We start from the raw sequence: 17,202 nt of genomic DNA, 5'->3' as shown, positions 1-17,202 counted from the left end.
CCGTTTTTGATGCGACGTGCTGATACACACTCACGCACACAATCACACCTTGATGTTAATTCACCACACCGCTCGAAGGGCTGGTATTCCATGATTTGATAATATTGTTCACCGTTTGTCAGCGCATGGTAACTCTGCTCGTGCTACCCAGCGGTGGTGCACAGCTTGATAGCAAAATGGGTAAATTAAAATGCTTACGAAAGCATAGATTTACAGCATGCGAATGAGCGAAATTCAAACTAATTACAAATCTCACTCATGGGTTTTGTTTTATATATATAAATATGTTATATATCTACTGTCTGCCAATTTGTTTTTCCTTCAAACATAACAAACATATTGTATTCGGGAACATAACATTTTTTACATAATATCCCACATTGCTTAAATATCGAAAAAGCGTTCAAATCGTTCGAATTTCATAGTCATAATCATCAGTTACTCGAATACCGCGCCAACACTGTGGGGCGATAACAAAGTTTTATCAATATTTACCAGAAACTCCCTCGTTTCAGAGTGAGTGCCATCGTAAGAGCCACCCCAGCACAGCAGTGGAACAAAAATGAATTTATCGTACCGCCGCATAAGTTTGTTCTTTTATGACATTTCCTCCTTTTAGACCCATTTTCCCAACCAAGACACCTTACCACGTATTCCGAACGGGTCGTATTTTCCACACCGCATATGCTGAATATTTCGTACGTTGACCCATTCATCTGCAGCAGCTCGTGGATGAGGACCGCCTTTAGCTGCTCAATGAATATCTGATGGTTTTCGCTAGCCACAATAAAATCCCGAAAAAACATCTGGCTCCCGGGGAACAGATACTGTGTGGAGAAAATGCTGGGTCCTACCAGCCGTTGGCGCAGCTTTGATAGCTTTGTCAAGTCGATGTTTGGTAGCGCCATTTGCAGCTCGCTGGCAGAGTTCTGAAAGTGGCAAACAGAAGCGCGGAAGGATGGTTTAATGTAGGCGCGTTTATCTTTCACGTTTCTAGCAGTCGAACGGTCAAGTGTCACTGCCCCTACACTTACATCAAAGTTAAACGATATTATCAGCTGAGCGCTGAACAGTTTAGCCAGGTGAGACATATTGATGGGATGATTTAAAATGTCTAAAATTGCTCGCACTTTCGAGCCGAGCTTCGTCTCAAATTCCCACGCCGGATTTAGATGTTCGGTTTCCCAGACTCTGGAAGCATGTGTAGAGAGAGAGAAAAATTAAAATTCTAAGCTTATTGCTATTAAACCATCACTCATTACGTACCTGAGGGCAGTATAGAATAAATCTCGCTGCTTGTTGAAAGCGCTAAATTCCTTCGACGAAGGAAAGTGATCCTTTGTGTCGTTCTCTTGCTGGTAGAACACGTTGTTGATGCTATTGTTTAGCTGCGGATCACCCCCACTGGAAGCCTGATTGATGAAAGGGTTCTCAAGTTTCATCTTTTGCGCCAGCATGTCTCGCAGGAAACCGCTCAACGTCGGATGCAGTACCACCAGCTGCTCGTTTTCCACCACCACCCGCAGCGAGGTGCTATCGAGCAGTGCCAGCAGTGTCCGCTGGTGGTAAAGCACCTCTGTTGCAAAGTAGACACAGTTGTGTGGGCTACGCAGTACGTTAAAGAGTTCCGTCGAGGCATTATTGTCGGTGACGGCGGATGTGGTTTCGAGGTTCCTTTGTGCTGCGATGTATCGTTCCGTGCTAACCAAGTTGATAAGGTAAGCTAGTTCGTTCAACATATTTGGCACCAGATTAAGATCCATAAGTAGCGCATATATAGCGACCAGCCGATCGATGATTAGTTTTTGCGTAACTTTATCGAATTCGATTGCCAGTATCACTTTTGACACATCCTTTCCCTCTTTTTTGTCATCCATTGGAACGAGATCATCGATGTCATTCGTGACCGGATCGGAAGAAGGATACACGTTCTCGGAATGATTGAAAGAACTGTGCAGGGATTGTTTCGCACGTACGTTTCGTCGCATCTCTGCTTTTTCTGCCTGAAGGAAATCGCTTCGAATCTCGTCCTTCAAATGGCGCAACATTCCGCGAGGATCGTGGCTAGCATCCTCGTGACTCTCGATTGCTATGAGATTGTTTTCCGAGCGAAATGATGATGAGTTAAAATCATGCCGTCCCGACACTGTCCTGCTGACGGTAGTCGGTGCGATGCGCCTTCTTTGGGTGCCGCACTTTTTCCCACTGCTACCACCGGGCAGAGCACCGTCCAGCGATTCATTGAAGGACGTTTTGGTGCCGAGCGAGACACGCTTCTTCACATTCAGTCCATCATCGCCAGCGGGTGTTTGGGGGTCCTTGTTCGGAGTCACGTTTAGCTGCGGAAAGTCATCATCCAGAAACATGGGACTGTTGAACACGCCGGGCGAATTTAGGCCAGTAGGTTCATTATTACCGCCGCTGTTATTGCCCGCGTACGGTGACCGACGATTTCGATGCGGTTTCGTCGTCTGTGCTACGATATAGTCACCAAGACAAGGTAAGCTGGTTTTGCTGCGGCGGCCGCTACCGTCGCTTAATCCGCTAGCGTCTTGACGTTGCGATCCGTTACCGAACGTGTTGGGTGATGGACAAGAGACCTCCAGACTTCCGTTACGTGATGATCCGTGTTGTGCCGTTGTCTTCCCACGGCTACCGGCGATCGGGGTGCTGGTAAAGGACAGCAGCATGTTCCCCGCACTGCTCCGTGAAACATTATTGCTGCGAGGAGGCGTTGCGAAAACCGCTTCATTGGTGTTCCTGCAGCGTGATAAGGCTTGATTTTCGTTACTGCCCGGCGTATACGGTCCGTCTGCTGCACCAGATTGTGGTGGGAACCGTTTCGGAGTGGAATAACCGGTTGCACCCTTTAGTTCGCTATCGTCTGGAGCTAAATTCTCCAATATCCGAAAATCGGTTGTCGATTTTCTCTCGGTCTCGCACACACCCGGTAGACCACCGTGCTGCTGGTCGACGAGCTGCCGTGCTATCAAATTTACCGGCGTTCCGGTGGTGTCAAGTTCGCTGGCTCTATTTATCGGATGACCTTCGGCGGTCGGTGGGATACCGGACGTTGGGTAACAAGAGCCGTCACTGATTGACAGTTTCCGTAGCTGGGCGGACGGATTAGACTGGAGCACGTTACCGGCCGATACCTTTCTCGGTGTGTCACATCTTGGTGGGACGTTTTTCGATGAACTGGAGCAAAATGTAGCGCAAAAACGGGTCATGAAAAAAAAACAATGGAAACAAAAACATTATATCAATATAACAATTGATTAGGCACATAATAGGATGGAATAGCACAACAAATTGTGTTGCTATGTGTAAAAATAAAGTATGTAAGCATAGTAAATGTTCAATGGAAAACTTAGGCTACTACTAAATATTTAAAAGGCAATTATTTATGAATTGACATGTAATGTTAAATGTTAGCCTTCCTTATTTTTTTGTTTCTTAGCTTAAACGTTACGATATGTTTCAATTATTATGACCTAGGTTTCGTTGATAGATTATAGCATCCTGATAATAGGCATTTGGAATTTCCTAAAGACACATTAGTTGTCTGTGACACATTCGTTGCCAGAACTATGTTCATCTCTTTAGATTAAGTTGATTTTAAATTTTCTAAATTGTTTGTTTGTTTGAGAAAACGTACTCTAGGTTTAGGTAGTTTAATGGCATGCACTTAAAACATGATATGTAAGAGATCGGTTTTTTTTTAAATTCATTTTTACTTGAAATGCTATTTCAGGGGGACAAATAACAACTCACCATACACCTTCTTTAGAACCGATTGCCCCCTAGCTAAGCTTTTGTGATGGCATGAGAATTTAAATATCATTCGTAGCGCATCATAAAGTATGCTGATTAATGCGTTCATTCTCACGCCAACCCGACATATACAGCATACAACAAAGAATAAAATTTAAAGCAGAAACAAGAAACATAACGAACTCATTAAGATTAGGTCAAAGATAATGACATCAAGCAATGGCGCTGGCCTATTGTGCAATTAAACTCAACGCCGGTGCCTAGGCACTCTCGCTAGGCAACGAGACTTCCGCAATCGATCAGCGCACCACACACATATCATCCGTCGGGTGTGCGCTGTCGGCGGCACAGGTGAAAAAGTTATTGCTGTTTGCGCTATGTGTTGGTGCGTATCTGTTGCTGCACGCTTCTTTCTATTTGTTTCGAAGAAAACGATACGCTTCTTCGTCTTCTTCGGTTAATCATGCAGCTTAAAATAGAAATGGTTCGCGCACCAGTGCGCTCAAGAAAGTTCAAGGTCGAGCAAAAAGCTCTTCAGCATATGACAGGGTGGCCCCCGGCCGTTCGCCGCCTGCCCATCACGGCCACCAGCACACACCACATTCGCTACTCTTTGTCAACTTCCGCCATCGTGCCCTTCTCCCCGCTTTTCGGTTTGTCCTACGATCGGGACACGCATTCCCATCGGCGTTGCCTTCATTATCGTTGTTCTTGTGCTCGTTCGTTCGCCGTAGCTTTTTCTCACACCCTCTTCGTCTGCGTGGCCACCTACCCATTCCCCGGGGAGGACTCGCGATTCGCGCACATTCGTTGGAGTCGATGAACGGCGGTTGCAAAGAACGATGGTCCGCCTTATGGCCAAGATCAGCTTTTTTCTCCTCGTTATCGATTGATCGTGACGGGGTTTGTGTCTGTTTCAGTGTGTGGTTTTGTTCTGCCTGTTGCCAAGGGGGCGGGCGGGCTTTCTCATGGCGAAGCCGGATATCAATTTAGCAAATGAAAACGAACGTTCGTACCACACGCGGAAAACACTGCTTCCTGCCGGGATCTAGGGTAGTTTTTGGCGCATAAAGGGATTGGGTAATTGTTACATTCGGCTGATAATTGCCACACTGTTTTGCTGTAGTGAGTGCTGCTGTGGTTTGAGCAAAGCGATAGAGGTACAAACAAGTACTGAAATTGTATTTTAAAATATGAACAAGTCAATTCAAAATTTGAGTGTGTTTTTTTAAGCCTCAATGATTCACAATTATAAAATCGTTATTGAATGTGCTAAGCCACCTAGTCAACTTCAATTTTACACCTTTATGTTGTGTACTACATGATCTTCTTATGACTGTTGAACTACAGTGCTTTTCAAAATTATAAGACTTTAATTGTTAAGCATATAGTTATATCTATAGGAGCTTAAATATATAAATATTAATGGAAATGTCGATGGAAATTGAATAATAAAATAGGACAATAACTAAGATCTCGTTGTACTTTTACGAAAATTTAACTTTATTGCCAAAAATATAACAGCAGATGGGAAATTGATAGTATTACCCATCAAAAGTTATAATTTTTGTGCACCTTTAGACGCTATTATCGAACGAATTTCGTGATATCTTGATAAGACCGGAACATTTATACATTATGTTCCATGATTGTCAGACGATATGCCAACGAAGCAAGTATTTAATTAACGAATGGCACAATATCTGGTGAATATCACAGGTAGTGTAGAATTACCCACTTGAAGGATTTTGAATATTTTGTAATAAGTTTATTGCACACATTATCCGCGTAGCTCGGGAAATGACTGTACTAACGTTTAGAGAAAAATGTAACTTTTCTGTAGTTCTGTAGATTCTTATACTATTTGTAATTTTGTTACTTTTTACTAATTTTGAACCATTATTAATTACTATCACCATCAACGACATCCAGGTTTATGACGTTTGAAAACTTCCCAGTGTTCACGTTAAGTACTAAAATTATTCGAAATACTTTGACGCTGAAAAGCACGAATTGAAGTGAAAACCGCCTTTATGGGTTATTCTCGCATTAGTGAACAAAATGGGTCTATAATTTTGACAACAACTGTCGCATGTATGTAGAGTCAAAATAGAATAAAAACATCGAATACCAAAGGGCAAAAACACAAAGCTCGAATGGACCGAGCGTGTAAAAACGCTCTCACGTGTAGGCAGGGATGTAGAACAAAAGATTTTGCTGCGTGAACCGTGACCGCGACGAAACATTAGCAGCAGTTAAAAAGTCAACGTTCTGTTGAACGTTCTGCTGGCCACCCCGCTACGAAACAGGCGAGGGTTAACGAATGGTACTGAACATCGGCATCAATTCGGTGGAATATGTAACGGGCGTAGCGCGCCTAACCTTCGATGGGAGAATGACCGCTCTCGTTATAGTCGATGCCTGCCCTCCCATCATGGTCAGGGTCACCATGAAAGGCTCGCGATGGAAAAGAGTTAGCGGATGGAACTATCGTCGGAAACACTTTAGCGCAACGCGGCACGTTAGACATCACCGTTGCAGGTACCACTGGCAGCGACTAATGTTACTGCGCTCACATACCTACATGAGTGTGTTTGTGGCTTTCCATTGGCCCATCCAGCCAGCGCCAGCAGCAGGAGTGTGAATTTTGTGAGGCTAAATGACGGAGGCTCGCAATTCATTGTGAATTCTGTACGATCAGCCAAGTTCAAGTTCGTGGTAGTTCTGGAGGAGCGAGACGAATGCTTTATTTGCGCCAGCAGTATAGAAAAGAGAACGCACAGCACCAGAGGCCAAAGAACTTTCCTTTTTATACAGCGCTTAATGCCACCCCCTCCAATGACACTGGATGCATTCCCAACCGGGGTGAGGGTACTCATGAATGAAGATTACTCATTTGCATATTACGTTTCCATTGTGATGTGTTTCTTTAACTCATTTTACCGCGAATTATCTGTTGTCCATTTTTAAACAATTTCAATAGTACAATGTATATAAATGCTATATTGCTGAATAATTATCCACTGTTTTGCGGCGTAGAAGAACAAATTTAAAATGAATGACTGGGTAATACTTACTCCTCTGTTTGCGCACGGATGAAGCTGATGAAATAGCTGGCAAAAGCTTCCAGCGAGCGTTGATGATGAGCTTGATGTTTCTATTTCGTCCACAGTTGGAAAAAAAAGAGAACCCAAAACGAAAAGAAAGATAGGAAATAGAACATTAGAGACTATGTAAATGACTGGCGAGGAGAGCAGCATTAACCATCGCTGTTCGAAGATCATAAGCACGATGTGCAAAAGTTTCCCAGCACCTTATTCACTTTTTGTGCTGTGCTTTGGTACAGCAAAATCTGCTGCCTCACCCTTGATGGCGGCACGTTGCCCGTGTACGCAGGTACCCCTGACGGGTTTATTGGCTTATTCCTCATTTCGATCACGATTACCTTCGGCCCAGCATCGAATTCGCACGAATTGGTGCGTTCATTGACATACAGCTGAAGATCAAGATCAACCATCGAGAGCCATCACCGTCGATCGGCGATGACGGAAACCGGACCCGGTTAGGGTGATACAGCCCAACACACGCCGGCACAGACGAACCATTGGCTGACCGAGCAAATGGTCAACGCCAAACACCCCCCCCCCCCTCCGATCGAGAGGTGTTTTTAGCAATAATTTTGCTTTGTATTACTTTTTCTCCGCCTTGTTCCCGGCCTGGTCCGAGTGTGTTTCTGCAGGGGTGTTTGGCTTTCAACTTGAAATTTCATGGTTCTTCCCTTTCCTAGAACCGGCCGCCACTGCCGGTCGCGATGGAATTCGCGTACGGGCGAGTTCCATTGACCGAAAGCCGGTAACTAACCGGACGACCTCCCTTTCTCAGGATGTTGACGACGGTGGATGGGTGATGGTCTTGCAAAAATGTGCCCGTCGCGGAACTTGATCCTCGTTGACACATATGCGCGGGACAGACGACGCAATGGTCGCCGGAGGCCTTCGGTTCGCAAAATAGTATACGGCGGCAGTTGTTACCAAATGTCGATACATTTGTCCTTGTATGTTAGAATTGGGAATTTCTTCAACGAAGAAGCTGATAATGTGCAGAAGGAAGTGATAGCTTCAATGTTCCAACCTTCAACACTGTGTTTTTAGTTTCTTTAAATTATTTATTTGTTAAGTAATCATCATTCCGATTGTTTTCAAAGTAGTTCAACGTACAGATAAAAAATATGCATGTAAAACATTATAGTTAGCATTTTTATTCCAAGAATCTTTGTGAAATTTAACTACGTGCACAACCGACTCCAACGCATTAAAATCAACTGGAAACAACAGCTCATCGCCTCAGCTATTGCAAGACAATAATATGGCACGGTAGCATGACCAGCATGAAACCGAAAGCAAACACCTTTCCACGCGTGCGTTGATACCCCGATCATGATAATACGATGGCAGGTGGAAGGCAGCCACCATGCATAGCAATAGGGGTTCCGCATACTAAACATCTACATGCGCTGGGATCCTCCACCTCCTAATAATTGTGGTTTCTAGTGGCGAGCACCACACCAACGACCGCACCTCTGGGTCGCTCCCCAAAACACGCAGGATACATGCGAATCTAGCACCTGAACAACCGAAAAAACCTTGAACTGACATTAACCTCCAAAAATTCATTCGGAGGAAGTCGATTGTCTGTGAAACGGTTACGGTGGCGGCATCACCGTACGGCGGCTAAATATGGTTTCCTGCCGGTGATATCCTGCCTAGCTACGGTGTTGGTTTTTAATGGTGGAGTGATCGTGAAGCATTCGTCTAGTTAACCACGCTCTTCGTTTGGGGCAAACGGGTGCTGCGAGCCTATGAGCGTTTGGCTATTGGAATATTACGTGATAATGCTCGTTCTTCATTCCCTCGGTCCACTCTTCTAAGGACACTCCACACACATCCTGTAGTTAATATTCGCAATTAATCAAATTCAACGATCTTCGATCCTCCCCTTATGAGCCTATCGCACGACCCTTTCTAGACCCTTTCTGACGATCGCGTAGTGAGCGTCTAGTTCGATGGCCCCACATTCGGTTCATGGAACGGAAATCCGTGACTCACCGCTACCACCTGCTAGGCTACCACTCTTTTTGCTGTTCTGCTCATCGCGAACTCGGCTTGTTCTCGCTGTACGCATTCTTCCAAGCGGTACGTGCGGTGATCGTTTTGTTCAGACAACTTCCGCTCAGATACACACAAATACGCACGTACAAACATCAGGACACACTAATACGCCATGTCTCTCGTTTAGTTCCCAGCCATGTTAATCCATGCGCAGCTTTGGAAGATACTTGCCCGATTTCGCTTCTCCAGCGTTCTGTGTTCGATGTGTTGTAGAATTTTGTGTCTGTTTTTTTCTTTATTGTTGATGAATCCACCGTTGTCTCTTACGTGCGTATCAACGGTTCAATGCCCTACCCCCTTTAGGTGCCCCCACGTGAGATGAACTGGCGAATCTTGGCAAAAAGCCTTTTTGCTCGCTGCTTAAACGGTCAAGAGCCCGGCACGGTTGAAGATCAAGGTCTCGATGGCGGCACCACTCTACTTGCGTTTCATTTCGCGTACAATCGCGTTTCGCGTCTCCATTCTTCCATACGGAGAGCTTGGCGTGCTGCAGCTTTCGGCAGAAAACAAAGTTCCTTCCTTTTTCTGCTCGCCGGCCCATGCCGAGGCATCTCTCGTTTGGCACGGTTTACTCGCGAGTCGTTTGTAACGCACGGTGCTCGGGGAGGTAACAAAGGGAATTTAATTACTTTCGCTGTTTCGTAGAAACAGAGCAAACAACGCGATGGATTCTCGCTGCTGATCGTGTTACGTCTAGCAGGTTTTTCGCACTTGAGGTGGACAGGGTGTGAAATATTAGTTTAATTTTACATAAGTGAAATACCGCATGGGTGGGTTGATTATGTTTCCATTTCATAATCACATCTCATTTGCAGCAGCAGTCGACGCATCAATAAACGCAACATTTAGCTAGCAACAATTGGACTGAATGAATTGTGGCTTTCACTGTGGTTTTGTATTCTACTCGATTAAGAAATTTAGATACTTAAAGATCACTATCAATACGACGTGCCTTGTACGACAAGCTAATCATTCATGTATCCAATTACACGATCCAAAGCACATTTATCGCTTCTAAAAAAAAAAACAGTGCCTCATGCGGATGTGAGCAGCATTACGTAGCTTTTGCGGTGTTTTTCAAACATTTACCAGGGAACGAGCAACCACACACACCGTGTACGGCACGGTGCATGTAAAATCGCGAGGAAAAATGGTTTCTTATCGCTGCCCGGCCCGGACCACCATAAGCAGATACACAACAATTGCACCCACGGTACTTGCTTAGTTAACGAAAACACACCGCTGCGTGTCCATTGGCTAGCGACAAACGACACGGTAGTATCACCTTCAGTTTGCCGCCCCGTCGACGGTCATGTCCAGCGGTGCTCTGGTTAGGGAACAAAACAAGAAACCACCGGACAGTAGCGTGCTTTGGCAGGGTGGCCGGTCGGCTACATTACACAATGCTAGAAACTAACGAAGCACGACCACTTCGACAACTTCTTTCGGTAGCGCAAAACTTGGCTTAAGAATGCAACGAACGTGAAAGAAAAACATCAAAATAAGGCTATCTATTAGGCTACACCTAAATTACGATCGGCCGTACGGGCCGCCCGTGGTTGCCCTAGATATATGCGTTTTTTCGTTTTCTTTATGTACCGGAGAGAGTAAGCAGTTAGTGAGGTAAACAAACGGAACCGATTGCGCTTGATAAATGCAATACTTTATTCATTCATTCCATCAACACATCCATCAGTCATTCGTGATGAATTTTTGGATATCAAACCGCTCAATACACGACGAAGTCGCATTCAATGTAATGATATTCTGCTTGTGGGTCAATTGCATAAATGCAATGTTTGTTTTTTTTTGTTTAACAGTAGACATCAAAAATGTAAATTTTGTTGAGCAGTTGATCAGCGCCCCATCAGTGTTTGAGCGAGAAGGGCGCTGCAGCCCAAAATTCAATACCGCCACTTCCGCAGTGCGCGAATTCGTTTGTCGTACCGGGTTTGTGTGCTTCAAGGTCCACAGCCTTTTTGGAAAGCCACCGAACGAGGCGAAAAGAAGGGAACGTGTTCCGAAAAATTAATAGCTCACAAAGTACGAATTAACGGCACGATCATCACGTGCGTATCGTGCTCCTCAACTGAGCAAACCAACCGATCGAACACAGCCTTCAGTTCGATCACTATTGTGCCGCGTGTATGTGTGAGTGTTTGTAGAGTGGGCCACACTTTTCGGCCCGATTAGCTCGCGCCCGTATGCCACAAGGTAGTATCGGAAAATCGTTTCAATGACCAACAGCAGCGTACCGCACCGTACGGCAGTCACTCCTTTTTTTTCCAGCTCGCCACCTTCGCCACACACGTTTGGCCCGCGCTTGGTCTTCAACCCAAAACCGGTAATCCATTTCGGTGCAAATTTCGTAACGCAAGGCGTAATCAACCAACCAACACGGCCACCTCGAACCACCCACACTCGATCGCGCACATACACGCATGGACACACGGACATTGGGGGGGTTTTTTGCTGGCGTACAATATACGCAACATACCGCAAGCATTAGGCAGTGGCAGTAACAACACAAACAATCACAGTGTTTTGTTTTACCATCGATTTCAATGTTCAGTTGCAGTTACCTCCCATTCTGTGCCAGTGTGTTGTTCTCCCTTTCGCTTTTCGTACATGCTAGTAACGTTAACAGTGCACCAGCAGAAGCTGCAGTGTAACTTGTTGACGTGCGAATTCCACTGGACCCTAACATTTCCCCATGTCCGGTGGATGCGAAATAACAAGTATAAGACTCTCTTAACGGCTAGCAGAAAAGATTTGATTAAACCTTTAAAGGACGTTTACTTACATTATAAGTTTTCCCCGAGGTGATGGGCTCATCCACATACTCTTAACCCTCACATCAGGGAGGATCATCCAATATTCCGGGATGTCAACTTTTTCTAATTTGCAGATACTCGATACTAGAGTTACTGGAGGTTGGATCACTACCATTCTGCATAATAGATGAGAGTCTATAACAGTCGCTATAAACTTCAGATTTATCTAGGTTTGATATTGGAGTTGGTTATATATATATATATATATATATATATATATATATATATATATATATATAGAAGATCACTCCTTCGGAATCATAGATATAGAGATGGAGGCCAACCGATCATTTTACAGTCTGATAAACATTCTACACTAAAAATCTGTGTCATAAAGGGTGAATCTTAAATTATCTCAAACTTACTGTACTGGGAATATTTTGACGAGGCAAAAACCAAGCTGATGGTGGCACCATCAGCAGCCCTGCTAATAAATCCTAACTTACGCAGGGATGACGTACAACTAGGTGAGCGCACTTTCGAAGTCGTCCAAAATTTGACCTATCTTGGGCCAAAAGTCAGCACCGACATTAATATTGATGTTGAGATGCGCGATAGGGTGCTGGCTGCCAACAGATCATTCTACTTCTCCATTCAAAACACTCCAACTCTCCTCTTCTCAACGTCTCCACTCAAAACACCTGTCACTGATGAATAAAGCTGGGACTATATAGAACTTATATAGTTCCAGTAGTCACATACGCCCCTGGACATGGACGTTGTCCAAATCTAACCAACCCTTTTAGTCGCATTCGGGAGCAATTTGCTCAGAAGGATTATTGGCCCCGTTTGTGTGGAAGGATAATGGAGGAGCCGCTACAACGATGAACTCTACGAAGCGTACAGCGAACCTACTATCAATACAGTGGTTTGGACTCACTAGGCTCGGTGGATTGTTTACGTTATGAAAATGACACCGGACGACCCAGCCCGTAAAGCCCTTTTAGATTATCCACATGGACAGATGAGGTGTGGTAGGCTCGAATTGAGATGGAGTGAAGGCGTTGACCACTGTACCACACTGAGCCGCATGCGTATGCGTACTCATCCGATCTTTCCCAAACTACGATACTGATCCCTATCATCGGCAATGATGATAAGTAATGCGGAATAAAGAGATCACTCAGTGATAAGTTCTCCACAAAGAAAGTTCTCGTCTTATTTTATTCTGTCGTTTAATCCGAAAGTGTTCGAAGTTCTAAAGAGCCAATTATCTTTATAGTGATCGATTCACATTTATGTTAATACATGTTAGTATGTCCCGTCCATCGTTAGTTCTAACATACCTATTTTCTTTGAGAATCACCCCTCTATATCAATCAATGCCATGTAATATCGATAACAAATACTTACAGTGCTTACTCTATTATTTTCGGATTCGTACATCGCAGTTGCGCGCAACAGAATAAAACACGAACATTTTAAGAATAAATTATTTATTTGTGAAATTGTCATACAGGATAATACAAATAATGCGTACGTTTTTATGTAAAAAAAAGGATAATCCTTTCATCCCATTCAGTAGGTAGATTAAAGTTTCAGTACAAAAATGAATCGATCGCGCTCATTTTGCGCTTTCCACTAAAATGCGTTCCCTTTTCGCTTACCACCTGACCATTCATTTTCTGACCTGTAGAAAATCCTACATTACTGTTTGCAGTTGATGTAAGTGCATCTTTTTTTTGTTTTTTCGTTGGTCAAGAGGCTTCATCCTTACGTTTTCCACATTCATATCTCGATTCATTTGCTGCCGAACGCTCAGTTCAGTTTTTGCCTCAGTTGTATTCTTTCCCTACGCCAACACTATTCCTTTTCCTGAAAAACTGTTTAAACATAACAATCATAATAATAGGTGGAAGTGAATCAAAATTAAATAGGTGCAATTACTATCGTTTCCCGTTCGATGCGGAGTGCGGACAATATTTGCTACACGAGATTTGCGCTCGGTTTCAGCAAGTCATTCTTTAATTACTTGCTATTTAAGAACTACTGTTCAACAAAACGATAGATTTTCCTTTTTTTTTTAAAAAAACATGACTAGCTCACATAAAGTATGAATCGCTTTAGTTTCGTGAGGATTGATCTTCAGACTGATCAGGTGGTGTGCTATAGCAAATGGTGTAGTAGTAACTAGCATCATAAGTATTAAATCCTTACACCATTGTGCTCACTATCACCATTTCCTTTCCATCGGTAGTAATAATAATCGATAGTTTGGGACAACACTAGTTACTAGTTCAATACAAAAACACAAGTGTTACAGACAGAATAAATAAGTAAAGGAACTGCATTTGCTTGAACAGTTGACATATGAAAGGTTGAGAAAACAAAACATAAACCTTTTGCTTATGAAGAATGTACGAGTAGGTAGTAAAACGTATCTTATAAAGATATTTCAATAATCAGTCACAAATAGTAATAGAAGCCTTGTGTTACATCCTTTCGTGTTGAAACAGATTCGACCGACAAAGGGAACGTCTGGCCGGGGTCACCCTTAACTAATCTTACGAACGATTAATGAACAATTGAAAAAGAATTCATCTCTTGTCGATCGTGCTCGATCCTCCGGAAGGTAAAGCATCTCCGGCATAAACACCCAGATGAACTTCTCGCTGTACACACTAACACACATTTAAACCTATGCCATTATACACGCCAGTTGTCAAAGGAAGAGAGGATACTTAACGTCATTCTTACTGTTATCCTTCGGCAGAAAGCATTCCCAACACAATGCAGACCCACGCAATGCAGACCCGGTAAAGGTTGCGTTATGGATTATAACCGATGCCCCCCCCTAAACTGCTACCTTGCTCGTTCGTTTTAACAATGCTCAAAAGACGGATTCACACATTAAAGATAGTACACACTACATTGTGGTTAAACACCAGCGTTATAATTCGTTTCCCTTCCCCGTGCATGCTCAATCGTTATCCATTCGTTCCGATTAAGCCGAATCGTTCCGTCACAAATCATTATCTGGCCATTGTCTGTTTTTCTCTTCAGTACACAACCTTATCGTCTTGTTACGCTTTTATTCACCTTTTATTTTGTTTATGCAGTACCATACTGGTGTCATACTGACAGAGAGCAGTCTAGCTAAAAGGACGATTGAAACCATTTCCGTACCAATATGTCTCTCACTGTTGAGTGGGGGAAATTGTTGAATGAGAACTAATGAAATGGGATATTGGATTTGCTGATAAGTGATTAAAAAAAACAAAACAACTGTAACGATTAGAGCACTACTTTCTAGTCACAAACATTGTTCAGACCGCGCCAGTCGTGTATCAAATTAAGACACACTCGCGCACCGTTCGGTTGCTATTTTTTCAGCAAAACAATAACATTTGACCGGGTAGTTTTGTTAGAAATGTGGAACAAATGTGGAACGAAACGTGTGTTAAAATGTTAGCTCATGAAAACAAGAAGATCTCGTCCAGATTCCAGAAGATTAACAAGAATAACACACATGCAATTGTTTTATTCAACAACTACCACTAACAAAACCGGACGAAATTCAGTGCTCGGGAAGGGTGTCTCATATGTCCCAGTTCCATACGACTGGCTGCGAATATTGAAAACGGTTAACGATAAAAAGCAACTCCTCCGCCATTTTACACGACGGAGTACAGTTTAATGTTTACAAAACTGTTTGATATTTTTCAGCTTTCACATTTCGTTTGTTTTTGGTCTGTTATGCCAGAAACATCATTCCAATATAAATCGCACACTGGTTACTGGTGATGTGGAGGTGTTTTAACAAATGATTGTTTAATTTATTCAGTGTAATGTTATCAAGTTAGATGAACACATTGATGGAATGTGGAAAAAAAAAACAATAAGCAGGACATATGTAGTAACACGCACACACTCAGCGCTATTTGCTCGTTGGTGTATCCGGAGCATTACAGTTCTGACCGTAAGTTTCATCACAATTGCCGTCCGGCGTAGCAGCATTTCCTTCTTCACCACTTGTCGCGCGTGTGTGCGCTGCTGGCTTTAGTAACTTTACCATTGAATCATCCCACAGTGTATGTGCCTTTTTTGCTCTTTCCCCTTTTTCTTGACTGCTGCTGATTGTATAGCGATTATGCGAGAGCACACAGAAAATAGTCAACAGTATAAAAAGATTTGTAACATGTTTTTTTTTTGTTTTGTTTATCGTTTCGTGTTTCTTTTCGCTTCCGATTGCATTCAGTAGTCGAATCTAGTCGCATCATGACAGATGGCGCAGCTAATCCCAAGATTCCCCCCTCTACCACAACCCAATTGTTCCTTTACAGTTGTGCAGCGTGCGATAAATAATTGATTCCCATAGTTCAGCAGCAATGAGTTTTTAGCATATTTGCCTCTGTTGCACTCCCGCTTCGTACGCATTTTTTTTCTGTTAATATTCTTGCTTACCGGTATTGTTTAGAATGTTATGCCTCACACACGTTGCCTTGCGTCAAACGTCACAATAATCATCATCATCCTCAGCATCCTTCATCTTCACGCTTTTCTCAGCGCATCATCGTCCTGCGCATCTCAACCCGTGAAAACATCTCCGCTCATCTCACCAGTTAATAACACATTAGCGATCAAGTTTGGCTTACATTTATCATCTATGCACACATTCTCTCACTACGATTACTAAGAGCTTCGTTAACCACTAAAAACCTTCAAACATTCCGAGACGGTGTAAAAAGATCAAGTAACAGTGTTGATTTTCTTATACGATGTTTTTTTTTTGTTATTGATTTAGTTAATCGTTATAGTTTACTTATTATTGTTGCAGTTGATGATTATTCTTGATTTGAAAGAGTGTTCCACTTCTCCGGACTGATCCATTCGGCCACCCGGCGCCTCCATCTGTATTTGTCCATTGCACTATTCATAGTGTGTGTGTGTGTTTAATGCTGTGTTTAATAATTGTGCTTTAACCGTATCCTGTTTTTTTTTTGTTTGGGAACCCAATAATGGCCTGCTTTGATCCGGCATCGCCAGCTGGTTGTGTTCCTGTTTTAAATTATGTTTCTTCTTCGCTTTTATTCTCTACGACAACACGGTATTTTCACTACGTAAGTTCAATTCAACACTAGGCACCTCCGTTAAGCCCTCCGTTTGGTGCCAATTGCATGTTTATGTTGCTTTTCGCCCCCCTTTTTTTTGCTCATCCTGTTTGATAACATAAATCCCCAAAAGAATCCAGCTCACTACCGTGCACATAACATGTGTGCGTTGGAACCGATTAATTGAAAGTTTGAATTGGTCCATTTTGTGTGTTCTCATCGTCTTGAGAGAAAGAGTAGAATGAGCGTAGTTTATGAATCTGGCAAGCAACCTATACGTCTAATAAATAGTAATAATGTTTGATGTTTGTTTAGCAGCATGTATTGTAAGCGCAGTAAAAATTCAAGCTATCATATTTGTATTATATCGTTACG

General features: G+C 43.1%; 1 protein-coding gene across 1 annotated transcript in view; it reads right to left on the bottom strand.

Annotated features, from left to right (window-relative positions):
- The window catches only part of LOC128303690 (protein disks lost), an 80,395-nt gene that overhangs the window by 7,552 nt on the left and 55,641 nt on the right, over nt 1-17,202 (bottom strand). The window contains exons 2-5 of the mRNA XM_053040734.1: nt 6,852-6,931; nt 1,267-3,198; nt 1,035-1,191; nt 648-929 (exon numbers count right to left, since the gene is read on the bottom strand). Coding sequence (XP_052896694.1) covers nt 648-929; nt 1,035-1,191; nt 1,267-3,198; nt 6,852-6,931 — 2,451 coding nt within the window. The remainder of the gene's footprint in view (nt 1-647; nt 930-1,034; nt 1,192-1,266; nt 3,199-6,851; nt 6,932-17,202) is intronic.

The sequence above is a fragment of the Anopheles moucheti genome, chromosome 3 (genome assembly GCF_943734755.1).
Source record: "Anopheles moucheti chromosome 3, idAnoMoucSN_F20_07, whole genome shotgun sequence".
NCBI lineage: Eukaryota > Metazoa > Arthropoda > Insecta > Diptera > Culicidae > Anopheles > Anopheles moucheti.
The sequence above is the reverse complement of the archived record's forward strand: the minus strand, read 5'-3'. Positions and strand labels throughout refer to the sequence as shown.